General features: G+C 37.4%; 1 protein-coding gene across 1 annotated transcript; it reads right to left on the bottom strand.

The window, feature by feature from the left end:
- Positions 1 to 5,821: 5,821 nt before the first annotated feature.
- Positions 5,822 to 14,069, bottom strand: LOC139936168 (E3 ubiquitin-protein ligase TRIM33-like). Its single transcript, XM_071930924.1, has 3 exons — positions 13,508 to 14,069; positions 11,111 to 12,373; positions 5,822 to 9,953 (listed from the first exon to the last, which is right to left on the bottom strand). The coding sequence occupies exons 2-3, from the start codon at positions 12,366 to 12,368 to the stop codon at positions 9,337 to 9,339; spliced, it is 1,875 nt and encodes a 624-aa protein (XP_071787025.1). The 5' UTR covers positions 12,369 to 12,373; positions 13,508 to 14,069; the 3' UTR covers positions 5,822 to 9,336.
- Positions 14,070 to 16,501: the final 2,432 nt, after the last annotated feature.

The following is a 16,501-nucleotide window of genomic DNA, read 5'->3' as shown; positions in this document are numbered from 1 at the left end:
CCTTTCGAACGTGAAATCAAACGGGAAGTTCTTAGCGTTGGGAGCTGCATTATATTTCACAAAAATGCCCGATTTGTGAGAAATATATGAGGACCAAAACCCACCACAGAAAATGTATGCTGCCATGGAATGTGAATCTGTTGAAAGTAGTGGCTTAAAGCCATTGGACCCTTTTGGTAAGCAGTGTTGTCCAAGGCCCACACTTTGTGTACCACAACTTCTATTTCAAATAACAAACCTGTGACAATTTAGGCTCAATCGGTCATAAGAGTCGAAAGAAAACAACGGAAAACCAACCCTTGTCTCTGCGCGTTTCGCCGTGTCATGACATGTGTTTAAAATAAATCCGTAATTCTCATTAAAGGAACACGTTGCCTTGGATCGGACGAGTTGGTCTTTAAAAAGGGTTTGAAACCGTTTGTTATGAAATGCATATGGTTAGAAAGATGTTTTAAAAGTAGAATATAATGATCCACACGAGTATAACTCAAAACTGTACGGTTTTCTTTTTACGTCGCGAACTATCACGGTCGGCCATTTATGGGAGTCAAAATTTTGACTCCCATAAATGGCCGACCGTGTTATTGGACTAGGTAAAAAGAAAACCATGCAATTTCGAGGCATTCTTGTGTAGATCATTGTATTCTACTTTTACAACATCTTTCCAACCATATGCATTTTATAACAAACGGTTACAAAACGCTTTTCAAAGACCAACTCGACCGATCCAAGGCAACGTGTTCCTTTAACGAGAATTTATATTGTTTTGCTGTTTTCTCAAAAAGTAAAGCATTTCATGGAATAATATTTCAAGAGAAGTCTTTCACCGTTGCCTTCTGTAAACCCTGTAAGTTATCTGTAAATCTGTGAACTTTTATTTTTTGTTCTGAACCGAAAGGGTCCAATGGCTTTAATGCAGGTAAGATTTGAGTTACGAGGCTTTGACAATTTTCCGCCCCAAAATAAGACTCTGTATCTGTGTACAGAGGAAGAGTCCTATAAATAGGGCTAGGTGAGTGCTGCAGACAGTAGCTGCATGTGGCATACATGGGATCAACACTCAATACTCAAAATTAAATACTCACTGCTTCACTGCTACTGTAATATCAGAGGTGTCTGCATCATTAACTTTGGTTGAGATAGTTAGGATCCTGTTGCTGCAGTGGCCTTCTCAGCTACAGTAGTTTTCTGGGCAATGGCTGTGGAGTACTTTGGGGGTCCATGGTACGCCTTCACTGCTACTGTTATATCAGAGGTGTCTACATCATCAACTTTGGTTGAGATAGTTAGGATCCTGTTGCTGCAGTGGCCTTCTCGGCTACTGTAGTTTTCTGAGCGATGGCTGTGGAGTACTGTGGGGGTCCATGGTACGCCTTCACTGCTACTGTAATATCAGAGGTGTCTACATCATCAACTTTGGTTGAGATAGTTAGGATCCTGTTGCTGCAGTGGCCTTCTCAGCTACAGTAGTTTTCTGAGCGATGGCTGTGGAGTACTTTGGGGGTCCATGGTACGCCTTCACTGCTACTGTAATATCAGAGATGTCTTCATCATTGACCTCAGATGAGATTGTTGAGATTTCAAATCCAACTCCAGCAGCACAAACTCAGTTATTGGTTGATGCATAAACAGCTTCATCCAGATTCCAGTTAGAGACTCAAACCCTGGTGCTCTCCTCTCACTTAAACTGCAGCAACAATCTCAGCCATCTCGTTTGACTTCTGGCCGGAGTTGCAACCAATGAGTACCCCTGGCACCACAGTCCACAGCCTGCTTGGTTCCCTGACGACCATACTTAGTGTGGTGATTTATCTCATTCTTGATACTATCAGTTTCTCTGTCAACCTGTGAACATAGAGAAGCATTTATATTAATATTAATATTAAAGTCTTATATAGCGCACGTATTTAGAATTTGAGGTCTCGATATCAACCATCTAAAAGAACACAACTTTGTGTGACAAGGGTGTTTTTTCTTTCATTATTATCTCGCAAATTCGACAACAAACTGAGCTCAAATTTTCACAGGTTTTTTTATTTTATGCACATGTTGAGATACACCATGTGAGAAGACTGGTCTTTGACAATTACCAATAGTGTCCAGTGTCTTTATAAAAAAAGACGACAGTTTTAATTTAACAGTTTTGTGTATTAATTTTTGTTGTGATAAGAAAACAAGTATGACATTAAGTAGGATTTTAAACTTTGCATAGTGGAAACACGATATAGTACAGATTTGCGGTAACACCATGTAATGATAATCTCTAAATGAGCATACTGATCGAATCGTCGAGTTAAAACCATGGGTAATTTTCAGAACCACCCCAACTCATTTAGAGATTACATGGTGTTACCGCAAACTTTTACTTTATACATGTAAGTATAACATTGCAACTGTCACAAGTTCATACCTCATCATATGACCTGGGCTCAAGTTCACAAAGAGTCAGGACTAATCCTAACTTAGGACTATGTCCTAGGAGATATTTAACACTTAAGGCCAGTCATAAGTTAGGAAGAGAAAATCGTGCCAACTCGAAATAAGACTATTCTTAACTCTTTGTGAAATTCACCCTGGGTCTCACTGATGCAATAAATCCATAGTTATTGTGTATTCTTTTCTACAGAAATGAACTTTGTTTTCCACAAAATGAGCATTAATTGTGGATATATTTACCTCATCAATTTTGTGATGCAATTTTGTCTCCTCATACTTCATATACTTCATCATCTGTCTTGTAGTTCACATCCTTCTTCTCCCTGAAGGTATGATGCATTGGCATTAACTGTTGGGGTCATGATGTTTGAGAATGAGGTTAGATTGGTAGACTAGAATGATAAGTTGGTTCAATATTGTTTGACAACAAGAATAACAACTAAGACAGGGACAGATTGTGATACAAGCTTGAACACAGTAATGTTTACAATGTTGATATTATGACTTCCTTAAAATAGAATAAAGCGATATCAAATGAGTGTGTGCACCACAAAGATAAGACCAAATGCCACATTTTGTTATATAAAGAATAATCATTATCCACAGTTAACCAATACGATTCAAACTTGCTCCTTGTCACTGGGTGAGCTCATTGGCTAGCAGTTAAGATCTACTCTAGTATGAGGAAGGTGGACTACCGTCTCAACTGCCTCAGTATTTCAATATGATTCAAACTTGCTCCTTGTCACTGGGTGAGCTCATTGGCCTAGCAGTTAAGATCTACTCTAGAATGAGGAAGGTGGACTACCATCTCAACTGCCTCACTATTTCAATATGATTCAAACTTGCTCCTTGTCACTGGGTGAGCTCATTGGCCTAGCAGTTAAGATCTACTCTAGAATGAGGAAGTTGGACTACCATCTCAACTGCTTCAGTATTTCAATATGATTCAAACTTGCTCCTTGTCACTGGGTGAGCTCATTGGCGAGCAGTTAAGATCTACTCTAAAATGAGGAAGGTGGACTACCATCTCAACTGCTTCAGTATTTAAGTATGATTCAAACTTGCTCCTTGTCACTGGGTGAGCTCATTGGCCAAGCTTGTCACTGGGCGAGCTCATTGGCCAAGCAGTTAAGATCTTAAAGTTAAGATATTTGCTTAAAGAATATGAGTAAGCAACACTCTCAGCAGCAGAATGTTATTTGGCAGTGGATTTGTCTGCACACCTATTTCTTGACTCTAAGACACACCACATGGTTCCTCTCATCTCATATGTCATACCTGATTTCTTTGGTCTAGTTCATGCTCAAGCAGTGGCATCATCTGCTTCAGCTTTAGACTCCCACACTCCTCATCCTTAAGACACTGAACTGGACTTGAGTTCTCCTTCTGTAAAGAATAAAGATGAGAAAGTGGGTAAATGATGTGAAACTGAATTCCAGTAGAATTCCAACCAATGATGATCTTTACACCATGTTCAGAATCTCATTCATGAGAACCATCTTCTGTCTGAGGTTCATTTTTCTCTCCACAGGACTCTGAAAGCAGTGAGTATACAGCGCTTATCACACATCAATGAGAGGGTCAAACTACAATAAGATTATTCATTTTCCCAGCCTGGCTATCATGGGCAGCGCTATATTGATACTTCTCATCACTAACCCTAGGAAGGGATGAGCTGCAAAACATCGCTGAATGGCTACATTTGAATTGGTTAATAGGGTAATTTCAGTTCAACAAGCTCAAATTTTAGCTCAATCTGATAACGGTTTTCGCACTACGGCACACTCTTTCTCGCTGATTTCGGTCAAATTGCGCACGACCGCCAAAATTCAATTGATCATTAATCTATTAACACTTGGTCAAATTGGTTGAAATTGGTGTCTTTGGAAAAGAAATTGCACAAGCTTTCTAAATCTGCCATTACTTTTTCCGTATAAAAAATATCTAAAGGCAAAATGTCCGATGGTGTTTGTACTTCAGACAACAAATATAAGTATGTAACCATTCAAATTCTTCAATTTCATTGTTTTACTTCAGAAAAGATTTGAGCTCCTTCAAGATCCATAAAGTAACTTAAATTATTCCTAAACATTTTTAAAGCAAGGAATTATCTCTTAGCTCAGAGCAGATCGTACTAGACAGTCAAAATGAGGGAGAAAGAAAATGAAATAAATCTCCACTTGACAGAAATAATAATAGAGTAAGAATCATCTCCAGTTTTATTGACAATGTCAAAAGTTGGGAATACACTTTGCTTTAGAGATTAATCCAAGCAACTTTTCATGAGCAATAATCCACTGCAATGTCAATCTTAATATACAGATCAAACTTACTCAAAACAAACTCAAACTATACTACTTTTTGTATGCAGTAACAACAGCATTTGTATTTCCGATATTGGTCAAAAAGCAAGCCAATACAGTAATAGTCTTTAAATCATTTTTGATCATAAAACATACTTGTCTCCTAACATAAAAGCAAATCCAGATAGTTGGAAGTATCAGCAATACGACTACTTCTAATAACTTCATAAAACCAATCTTGATTATATAAACTGCTCACAAAAAGTAAGGAAATCCAGTATATTTGTCATTATTTAATACTCTTTTTGTATATGATATATATCAATGCAAAGCTGAACTGTTCCTCTTTAAAATGACACCACATTTGCAACGATTACATGTTGCTCAACTTGACCACGCTAATGAGAACGAGACAAAGTCAGAAATCAAATGTGCCAAAATTTGCAATTTGTGTTATGGGTGAACAATCAAATTGACACTGTAATTCAAACAAGCAAGACATTACTTACTGATCTTAATCCACTTTATTGAGACAAGAAGTTTGGTATAGAGCAAGACAACTTAGCTGATATTAATGCACTTTATTGATACAAGAAGTTCAGTAACGAGTGGATGGTCCCACAGATGTTCCATGGGATTCAGATCTGGACTGTTAGCGGGCCAATCCATCCGGTGCATCCAACATTGTTCAGGTAGTCAGTCACCAGTCGGGCTCGATGGGGGCGAGCGTTGTCCTCTTGAAAGATGGCATTTGGTACAAGAGTCTGCAAGTATGGGACTGCATCCGGCTGTAGAATATCGTCTTGCAAATACCCATCAAACAAGGTGTTTTTCAAGAGGTTAGGGTTAATTTGTGTCTGGTGAGCTCACTGGTGCAAATCATTGTGTAAACCATTCATGGTTCTGAAAAGCTTGATTATTGAGCATTACCTATTGACCATTCACAGACAACGGTATTTTTGGCACATTTGATTTGTGACTTTGCTCATTGTTATTCGTGTAGCCAAGTCCAGCAACATGTAATCATTGCAAATGTGGTATCATTTTAAAGAGGAAGAGTTCCGCTTTGCATTGATATATATCATATACAAAACGAGTATTAAATATTAACAAATATACTGGATTGAAAAATGTTTCCTTACTTTTTGTGAGCAGTTTACAATGAAACTAAAGTTAAATGCAAACTTTTCAATACTGAAAGTTATGAGTTCTGAGACCAAATTATGTAGCACCTTAAAGGGTTTACAAGGTGCTACGGTGCATAATGCAGCCACAGCCACGAACACCGAGGTGAACCCCTTCTCTTTTTGATAAGTACACTGGGTTCTTTTACATGCATAACACAACACATGGGATCAATGGCTTTACGTCCCATCCAAAGAATGAAGCAATGGTTAAGTGTCTTGCTTAAGGGCACAAGTGTCACGACTGGGGATTTCGAACCCACACTCTGCTAATCAGAAACACCAGAGTTTTAATTATTTGCTCTTAACCACTTGGCCAAGACACTTCTACAGAAAACAATCTTGATTATACAATGAAACTAAAGCAAACTCCTCTATTTTAGGTAAATACCAAACTCCTATAAATGATGTATAAAGTGTTTGTATTTATATGACTTGATCATAATGTACACCTGTTCCTTAAAGGCACTGGACACGTTTTGTAAAATGTTAAAGACCAGTATTCTCACTTGGTGTATCCCAACACATGCATAACATAACAGACCTGTGGAAATTTGGGTTCAACTGGTCATCGAATTTGCAAGAGAATAAAGAAAGAAAATTCACCCTTGTTGCAACACTTTGCATACTTTCAGATGCGTAAAAAAGGCTTTAGACCTGAAGTAGTTCAGTATTTTAGAGAGAAAAAATACCTCTTTCTCTAAAACTATGTTTACTTTAGAGGGATCTGTTACCCACAAGGTTTTGTACAATCAACAGCTCTCCATTGCTCCATTGCTCGTTACCAAGTAAGTTTTTAAGCCAACAATTTGTTTGAGTAATTGCTAAAAGTGTCCAGTGCAATTAACATAAAAGCAAATCAAGATAGTTGGAACTTGGAAGTAATAAAATTGCTTCCACTATTAACTACAGAAAACTATCTTGATTATACAATGAAACTAAAGTAAACTCCTTTCATAGGTTAATACCAAACTCATATACATGTATGATGTATGTAGTATTTGTATTTATATGACTTGATCATAATGTACACATGTTTCTTAAGATCAAAGCAATTATAGTTAATTGGAAGAATCATTAATAATAATAATAATATCCAAGGCACTGAGTTTATACAAACTTTCGGAAAGATAGGTTATTGCAGTGATGAATCTGAGACCCAATTATGTAGCACCTTATAAGGGTTTACAAGGTGCTACAGCGCATACAGCAGCCACAACCAGGAACACTGGGGGGAACCCCTTCTCTTTTTGATAAGTGCACTGGGTTCTTTTACAAAACCACACTCTGCTGATCAGAAACACCAGAGTCTGAATTCGGTGCTCATAACCGCTCGGCGGTTAAGTTCAGTTGTCAAATGAAGATATAGGAATACAACAATCTACATTTTTAGTAATTACCAATAGTGTCCAGCACATAAAAACATTTAAACACAGATCAAACTTAATTTGAAACATTAACTAAACTACTGTTTTAGAACTAACTACAGATAAACAATCTTAGTCCAGTAAAATTCACTCCCAATAAATGTCAAACAGGAAAAACAGTATATTTATCTTTAAATCACTTTACACATGTTCCTTAACATCAAACCAAATTCAGAAAGTTTAACACATCAGTCCAAACTTCTTTTTACTAACTACAGAAAACAAATCTTGATTATAGAAAATAGACTTACTTCCTTCATTGGTTAATACCAAACAAATGTTTATATTTATATGACTTGATCATAATGTACACTTGTTTCTTAACATCAAAGCAATCACAGTCAATTGGAAGAATCATTTATAATAACAAGTTCAATTGTCAAATGAAGATATAGAAATACAACAATCTACATAGACCATTAAGAAGTTATGTCATCAGAAACTTTGATCAATTCTGTGATCAATGGTGTTTATTGATTCAGAGTCAAATATTTCTAGATCTACTTTTTCCACACCATGATCAGACTATTAATTGTGTCTACAAGAGCAAACCTACTTCATAGTTGCCCTGTACTCTAAGAACATCTGACTCAGAACTGACCCTGACTCTAGATCCAATTAGACCTGACCCATGTTTGGATCAATCTGACCCACATTCAGGGTCATCCAGGAGTATTTAGAGTGCTTAGTATAAAGCCATCCAGCTTACCAGGGAAGTTGGGGGAACTCCGTATTTACTCATTCTCAGATTGTAGTGTCAGTAAGTTGGATTTCAAACTTTGTATATCAGAGCTACAATCAAGTTAAGTTTGATGAACTAAATATATCTGTCTAGTCATAAATTACCAAAGAGCCGACTAGCAACAGGTTAGAAACAATTCCAAATGTGTTTCCAGTTGATGTCTGTTGCAAAGTCTTTCTGGTAATTGTTTCAAAATTGGTACCAGAGTTGACCTTTTAATGCTCCTTGTTTGCTTACTATACAACAACAAATACTACAAATGTATTACATTTGCAATACAATACAATTAGGCCATACAGCATCATAAGAACATAAACAATAAACAAGGTAAACCATTGTTCCTTTGCAAAATTAAATGAATTCTGTTCAACTAGCACAGCATGTTATATTTCTCGTTACAAATCAATGAAGTAGACTTTGTCAATCTTGAACAGACAATTTCTACCATCACAATTGTATGGTCCCTGCATGTGACAATTTGTTGGCATTTTACATAAAATCGCAATCATACAAAATCCTGAAGCTAAAAATGGTTCAACAGTAGAGAAAGATAAAGAGTAACAAGGTAAAACAGTTGTTCTTTTACAAATCAACCTTGATAGTATGAAAACCAAATCTACTCAACTAGCAGAGATGTTATTTTCTGATTACAAGTCATTAAAGTATACATGGTCAATCTTGAATGGGACAGGAACAACAATAAAGGGAGCACTTTTCTACCGTTACATTAACACTTTTTCCAAGTGGTTGCCAAACCACCAGTAAATGTTTGAATGGACATGCCGGCTTATACTGGAAAGTGTTGAACTACTCTCAAATTTCATTAAAAAAACGGCAGAGGGCGTAGGCTGGTAACATTTCTCATGGAAGAATCCGAGGGTGATTTAGAAAAAAAATAAACTGTAAAAACATCAAATGAATCAACTCAAACTATTTTCAGTGAAAGTCTGCATGTCCATTCACATGTCCAAATATTTGAAGGTGTTTCAGAGTCCACTTTCAAAATAAAATAATTGTGTGGATGCCTCACTGATATTATTGATCAATTGAACTAATTGTGAGTTTCAAGTTTAAACTGATAAGATGTTTGTTTGATTAAAGAATGAATAACACACATCTTTTTGAATTTTTGATTGATTTTTATTTAGCTGTATGGACACTCTGTGGTCATTACATGTCAATGTACATGTTGTACTTGTAGCATTTGTTTCTCTTACCAGTATCATCATAACCAGATAACATCACACCTTTTTATAAATCTTCATTGATTTGTTGTCAGCCACTGCAAGCTGCTGACCATCTGATGTCAATGAGATTCCGAATGGGTTGTACAGACCCCGAGCAATACAGTTGAGAAATCTACCCTGAGTGTCATACTGATGAATATGACCAGTGTTGCAATCCCCATTGTCCACTGCAATGTAGATAGCTGAGCTGTCACAGCATACACCTGTGCAGTATCTAACTTGTCGACTATTGAAATTGGGATTGATGCTGAACAGTGTAGTACCAGTAAGTCCAACAATGTCTACTTGATGTCTGCTCCCACCACTGACTACAACTCTGTCCTTGCTGTCAATGGCCAAGTACCAAGGTGGTGTCTGAACTGAAACCGTGCTAATGAGTGAACCATCACTGGATCTGTGTTTAGTTATAACTGACCTCATCAAATCCCCGACCATGATTGTATCCTTCATGACTGCTACACTGAAGAGGTTTACTGATGTCTTGCACACTTCACTATGAGGCACTGTGTGGAATTCAAACATCTTGTTGCCGTTCCTATTGTACATCTTGACAGAGTTGGTCTGATCTACAATCACTAACTGATTCTTGAATGCAGCAACAGCCCTTGGACCTGTAAAACAAATGAACAAATGGATAGGACTCAATACAATGATAATTAATTCGCAAATTACTTTCAATCTGTTTAATTTTATGATTGTGAAAAATGCAAAAGAGATGTTTGCTTATTAAATTTTGTCCTATATTAGAAAAGTCAGTATTACTTTGCTAATAACTCACAAAGCACCTACGTGCAATTTTGAAATACAGTAGGACAATAAACATGAATCTGTTCCATAGAGTTATATATAAGAACTAGAGGGGGCACGAGTGATGCTTCGTGCACAAACGCCACGGGACCGCAAGATGACAAGCGCGTCATTCTGCAAGCGCGTTGAATATGAAATACACGTTTGAGGTTTTTTTTATTGAACGCTCACGCGATGCTGTTTGTTCAACTTACAAAATGGCTGCACAAACATATGCTGTGAGATAGCTGTTTTGTCAACTTAGAAAATGGCTGCCTGCTCGCATACCGGGGCGCGTATATAGGCCAATGCGCGCTCTAGTTCTTATATATAACTCTATGATCAGTTCATACTAGCAAGGTGACTACTATCAAGAGAACTCTGATTTTGAAGATAGTCTCGTTAACTCTTATTTTCAGTCTTTTGTAAAATTGCATTAACTATGTTAACTGTTGATATTTATTCATTCATTTATATTAGAAATCGAAACTTCTTTGTTGATGGTGTTGAACAGAAGAATGTAAATATTCAGAATGACAGTAGATAGAGTGGATTCAGGGATCATGTAGAAAGTATGTACGTATAACAACAGCACTAGAGCCTGCAAGGTCATTTTATCAATCTCAATTATGATCCCGACTTGTAACAAAATAAATTAACCAAGGCAACACCTGGAGGAGTGAACAAATTTCCTGAGATATTACAATTGTTTGAATACAAAATAAAAAACAAACAATTAAAACCTATGTGTGGGACAAATGTCAGCATGACAATGACCAAAGGGGCCTTGCAAACAAACAGGTCCCTCACTGCAGGGTTTTAATGATTGACTTGAATTGATAAGTTTGATTAAACTTTCTCAGATTTGGTTTCAGTTTTGGAGAGTAATGACTTAATTTCATGAAATACTGTTCGACTGACAACTACTCAACTGCAGCATTAGTTACAGCATTACTAGAGACTTAAATTGTAAAAGACTTACCATGTGGTAGGTTGATAGTTTTCTTCTGGTGTCCTGTAGTGTTGTAGATTCCCACTCTGCTATTCCCGTAGTCTGCCACTGCTATCTCATCCTCAGGTAAGGAGGCATCAGTATCAACAGCAATACTGATTCCTTCATCATACTTAAAACAAAGCTCCCACCTTGGCTCCTTTGTAATCAGATTACCCAGGGAGATGTCACAAACCCCTGGAGTGAATCTCAGATGGGAAAGGGTCAGTTCTATTTTGGGTTGATTTTGATCTCTAAGTTCCTTCAAGTCCTGACTGATAGTAGAATAGACTGCAAGGAAGTCAGGAGCTAATGAATTCTTGCTGACATCTTTGGCGCTCTGCAATGATTGCTGTATTTGCTGCAAGTGTACACTCACTGCTTGCTCAAATTCCTCCAATTTCTTGTTCCGATCTTTAAGGATGGTTTGTATTTCATCCATGATGCGACTTTCTTGAGCTGTTACCTCAGCCCTGATCTCATCAGCTCTGTTCTTCAAGTCTACCATGGTTCTCTTAACTGCAATGTTTAGGTTGTCTTTCATTGTTGAGGCAGTTGCTTGAGATTGTTCAAGCTTCTTCATGGTTTCTTCAAGGGGAGTAAAGAGTTGAGCCAATGACTGTTTGTATGTGGATGAGGCTTGGTTGCAGTCAATATACTCATGTTGTGGTTTACAGTGATCTATGACAGTACAAGCTTGGCAAATCATCACATCACATGTTGAACAGTAGAACCACATCACTTCACCTTCATGAGTTTGGCATTCTGGACGGCGTTTTGGTTTTCTGTCTTTGCTTGCAATCTTCCCATCACTTATGTCTTTCAAAGTGATTACTGTGTGGCTTTTCTGGTGCACTTTGTAGCAGTTTGCACAAAAGATCGCCGGGCAGTCAAAACAGAAATGAGTTGCCTCATTTTTGTCCTTACATAGTTTACAAACCCACTGGTTGTCTTCAGATAAGCTGACCAGCTTCAGTTGATCTGCAAGACCAGTTATGTTGAAGTTAGTCTTGAGAGCTTGAACATCTTTCTGATGAAGTTGTGTCTTTTTTCGACACAGAGGACAAATAAGCATCGTAGCATCTTTGAAGTTGGTAGACTGGTAATTCTGCAAACAGATTTTACAGAAGCTGTGTAGACAGTCAAGTATTTTAGGGTCCTTGTATGGATCAAAACAAATACCACACTCCAGATGATTCTGGACAATTTTCTCAATAGCTGAAACCTTTAGCGGGTTTGAAGAAGCCATTTTATCTGAAAAAGGTAGAAAGGAGCAAAAAAATACTTTTAAATAAGATTAAGCATTCAGCTGACCAAGACCATTTCAGTACACGTCTTTAAACTTATAGATGATAACGGCATCAAAACAAATAACACACTTGTACTCAGCAGTTTGAATTTCTAAAAAAAAGTACTTCACCATTCACCAATTTGTGATAAGCAGTGTATACACCAATTAAGGCGCACAAGTGCTGGGCAGCGCGCGCCACTGCTTTGGTGTACTTGTGCCTAATTTTGTGCACAAAGACACGAGAAAATCGTTTCCCTTTTCTCTAATATGGAAATTTAATGTCTTCTTCGACAATATTTGCGATTTCTACATTCTTGATACTTTTGTTTAAAATTAAGCACAGAGGAAAATACTGATCTTCTGACCAAATCTCATTTTAGTGACTTTTTTTACAGTTTCCGCGTCTTTTCCCCTTAAATAACCTAAGACATGCACCGTTTTCAAGATGATTCGGTTTCTATTTAGTTGCAAATATTTGTGGTCAGTGATCTACAATGGTATATCATGGTGTCCTGTTAAGGAAATTGTGATAGTCGTTGAGGAAAACATTTAATTTCCATAAAGAGTGAAAAGAAACATGATTTCATCTTGTCTTTGTACACAAAACTAGGCTCATGTACACCTTGGCAACTGCTCGCCCGGTGCGCCCCTGAATTGGTGTTTACTCAGTGCTTTCCCCGGAGTGATGCAGAAACAAATTACAAGCAACCTACTCAGGTTGGATTCAAACCCATGACCCACAGCATCCTAGAGCTGATAACTAAACTACTAGCCCACTGAGCATCCCAGCACAGAGTGATGAGAATCCTGTAATTAATGCCTAATTAAATGCTGATCACACATCATACATACCCAATACTTTTTTCTTAAATTAACTTTAAATGAATGTTGAGACTTGTATAGAAAAAAACCGATATTGAGTTATTGTGTACAAAAAACCCTTGCAAAGTCTTGACTAACAATGTATCATATTCTATTACAAAGTTAAACACTTATGGAAGTGTGTACATACTGCACAATACAAATTACATGTAGGTGTAGGCCTATCTCAAGCTAAGAGACTTGAACAAAATTATTCATTTGTAATCTGTACTCACCTCAACTCTCCTTAGTAAATATGTCTGAAGTACTGTCCAAATTGAATAAACACAAAATGAAGTCAAGTTTTCTTGCTGAATTTTGAACAATTTTTTGCAGCAGCATGTAACACCAGAGCTTGTCCCTCCCAAAATGGCGCTGGAAATGAAGCGTTTACTTCCTCCTAGAGTCATGCAGCAGGTTCATGTACATGTACGTCACACACCCTTAAGTTAGCTGACTTTGCAGCTACCACAGGGCACAGCATACAGAGAAACCACTGACCCTAGTAGTGAATAGTGAACTTGAATATATGTATAGCTACTATTGTTGTCTGTATGTACTGCAAGTGTACAGGAAGCTCCATGTACCATTGGTGTCTGTCTGTGTAGGTGTATTGTATGGTGACTATTGAACTTTATATCAACTTTCAGTTTGCAAGTTATCATTGTTACCTGTCTGTGTTGCTCTTAAACTGTACTGAAATCCTACACACAGAGTTATGTAGTAATCATAAATATATGGTAATTTGCTTAAAGACTCTAGACATGTTTGGTAATTGTCAAAGACCATCATTCTCAATTGGTGTATCCCAACATAAACTAACAATTCTGTGAAACTTTGGGCTCAGCTTTTCATCAAAGTTGCAAAATAATTATGTCAAAAAAGCGATCCTGGATGCACAAATTTATGTGCTTTTCAGATGCCTGAAAAAAGGCTTCAGGCCTGAAGTCTTACTCAGATTCAAATATTTTAATGGAAAAATTATCTCTTTTTTAAAAACTATTTTACTTCAGAAGGAGTTTTTCTCACAATGTTTTAACACTATACATTTTATCTTCATTTTATCTCCATAGACATTAATACCTCCATGGCTTGGTACAAAGTAAGTTTACACTAAAATATATTCTGGGTAAATACCAAACATGTTCATATCAGTGCCTTTAAACAGTATAGACCGGCAGCCCAGAGCACTTTGGTTAAAGGAACGAGGTACCAACATTTGAAAATGATTTAAGGAGATAATTAAATTTAACGAGATTTAAAACATATTTATTTTCAATTTTTAGTACATGTTTCAAGCATAAATGCTGCAAAATATATACTGCAAATTGAAATTAAAGGCAGTGGACACTATTGGTAATTACTCAAAATAATTATTGGCATAAAACCTTTCTTGGTGACGAGTAATTGGGAGAGGTTGATGGTATAAAACACTGTGAGAAACAGCTCCCTCTGAAGTGCCATAGTTTTCGAGAAAGAAGTAATTTTCCACAAAGTTGATTTCGAGACCTCAGGTTTAGAACTTGAGGTCTCGAAATCAACCATCTAAATGCACACAACTTCGTGTGACAAGGGTGTTTTTTTCTTTCAATGTTATCTTGTAACTTCGATGACCGATTGAGCTCAAATTTTCACAGGTTTGTTATTTTATGTATATGTTGAGATACACCAAATGTGAAGGCTAGTCTTTGACAATTACTAATAGTGTCCACTGTCTTTAAAAATGCTCTAGTTAAAAAACTGTAAGGAGCGCGGAGAAGCGTGAGCCATCGCGCTCCTTTAAAATGAAGGCCTGAAATTCTATTGCGGATGTGACAGCAGTGTACTGTTTGGGCATCTATGGAAAGCTCATGTCACTGCACGTTTATCCAATAATATCATTGTATCCAATGGAATCACTGGATCTAAGGAGCAGGGACCTGTCTTTATCCTTGCTTTGAAAGAAAACTTGCTATTTGCATGAAAGCTGGCCAAAATAAACAAATACAGCAATACTGTTCCAATTCATCAACTCAAAGTACATCAAGCTAAACTTTTTTTTATAAATATTTTTGACTTTATCTGGCGCATGTAGGTTTTGATTGAACCCTCATTTGTTTCTTGGTACCAATGTTCACTATTCTAAATAATAAACCAGGGTGTGACCAAAATTGTTCAAAAATCCATCAAAGACAGCTGTTTGATATTTTAAACTCACCTGAGGTACGCAGGAGATGTTGCTGGCTAATATGATGGTACGGTTGTGTGAGTCACAGGTTGGATCCTCAGCAAGGTTCCACATTCACATCTTGGTATTGAAGCGCCCAACACCAGTCCACAGTCTCTCGAGTCTCACCCATTCCAGATGCATCAAACTGACATCCAAACTCGCCTATGGAAACAACAATGTTTACAAAGAAACTCATCAAATAAAAGGTTTGCTAATTGTTGTGCAAGGTTACATATAGCCTGAACATCTGACATCACGCTTTGAGGCTCGTGAATAACGCCAGAGACCTACCTCCAAACCAGCGTGTATTTTCACCTTTGACCTCGGTCATTTCACATAGAGATACGCAGTCAAGTTCTATTTCAGACGTGACAGCAGTGTACTATTTGGGCATGTATATGGAAAGCTCATGTCACTGCACGCTTATCAAATGATCGTTGTATCCAATGGAATCACTGGATCTGCAAGCAGGGACCTGAAAGACAGGGGCCAAGTCTAGGTTACACAAACCATTCAGCTTTAAATTCCCCAGTTTTTTTTACCATGTGAGGGCGCTCTTAAAAATATGATTTTACTTTCTGGGTACGTGATTATCCTTGACGTTCTGTCACTTCTGTGCACGGGATAGTTTTTAGTTGCTTCAATTCATGTAGGTGGGTTATAACAACTCCTTAAAAAGTCTTATTGTCTGTAATGGCAGACGGAATATTGGCTTGACTCTCCACCATGCCATGGTCAGGCTGATGTCCTGGCAGGAATGTTCTACATAACAACGGGTAACACGCCAATCCAGATACAATTCACAGCATGCAAGAGACATACCAACTGTTCCCTACAAGCAAAGACTGCTTCAAATATTCATTCATACCCAAAACAGTTTTGTTAAAGACTGGAACACATTACAACCAGACATCATCCATCAGGGACAAAACAAGTATCTTCAGGCAGTTGAATGCTTGCAATGTTTGAACACAATGTTTATAGGGAAAACAATCTCAGAATTGTCTTAATGAATATGGAC

This window comes from Asterias amurensis, chromosome 4 (assembly GCF_032118995.1).
Source record: "Asterias amurensis chromosome 4, ASM3211899v1".
In the NCBI taxonomy this organism is placed as follows: domain Eukaryota; kingdom Metazoa; phylum Echinodermata; class Asteroidea; order Forcipulatida; family Asteriidae; genus Asterias; species Asterias amurensis.
Note: the sequence above shows the minus strand (reverse complement) of the source record. Positions and strands in the feature narration are given on the sequence as shown.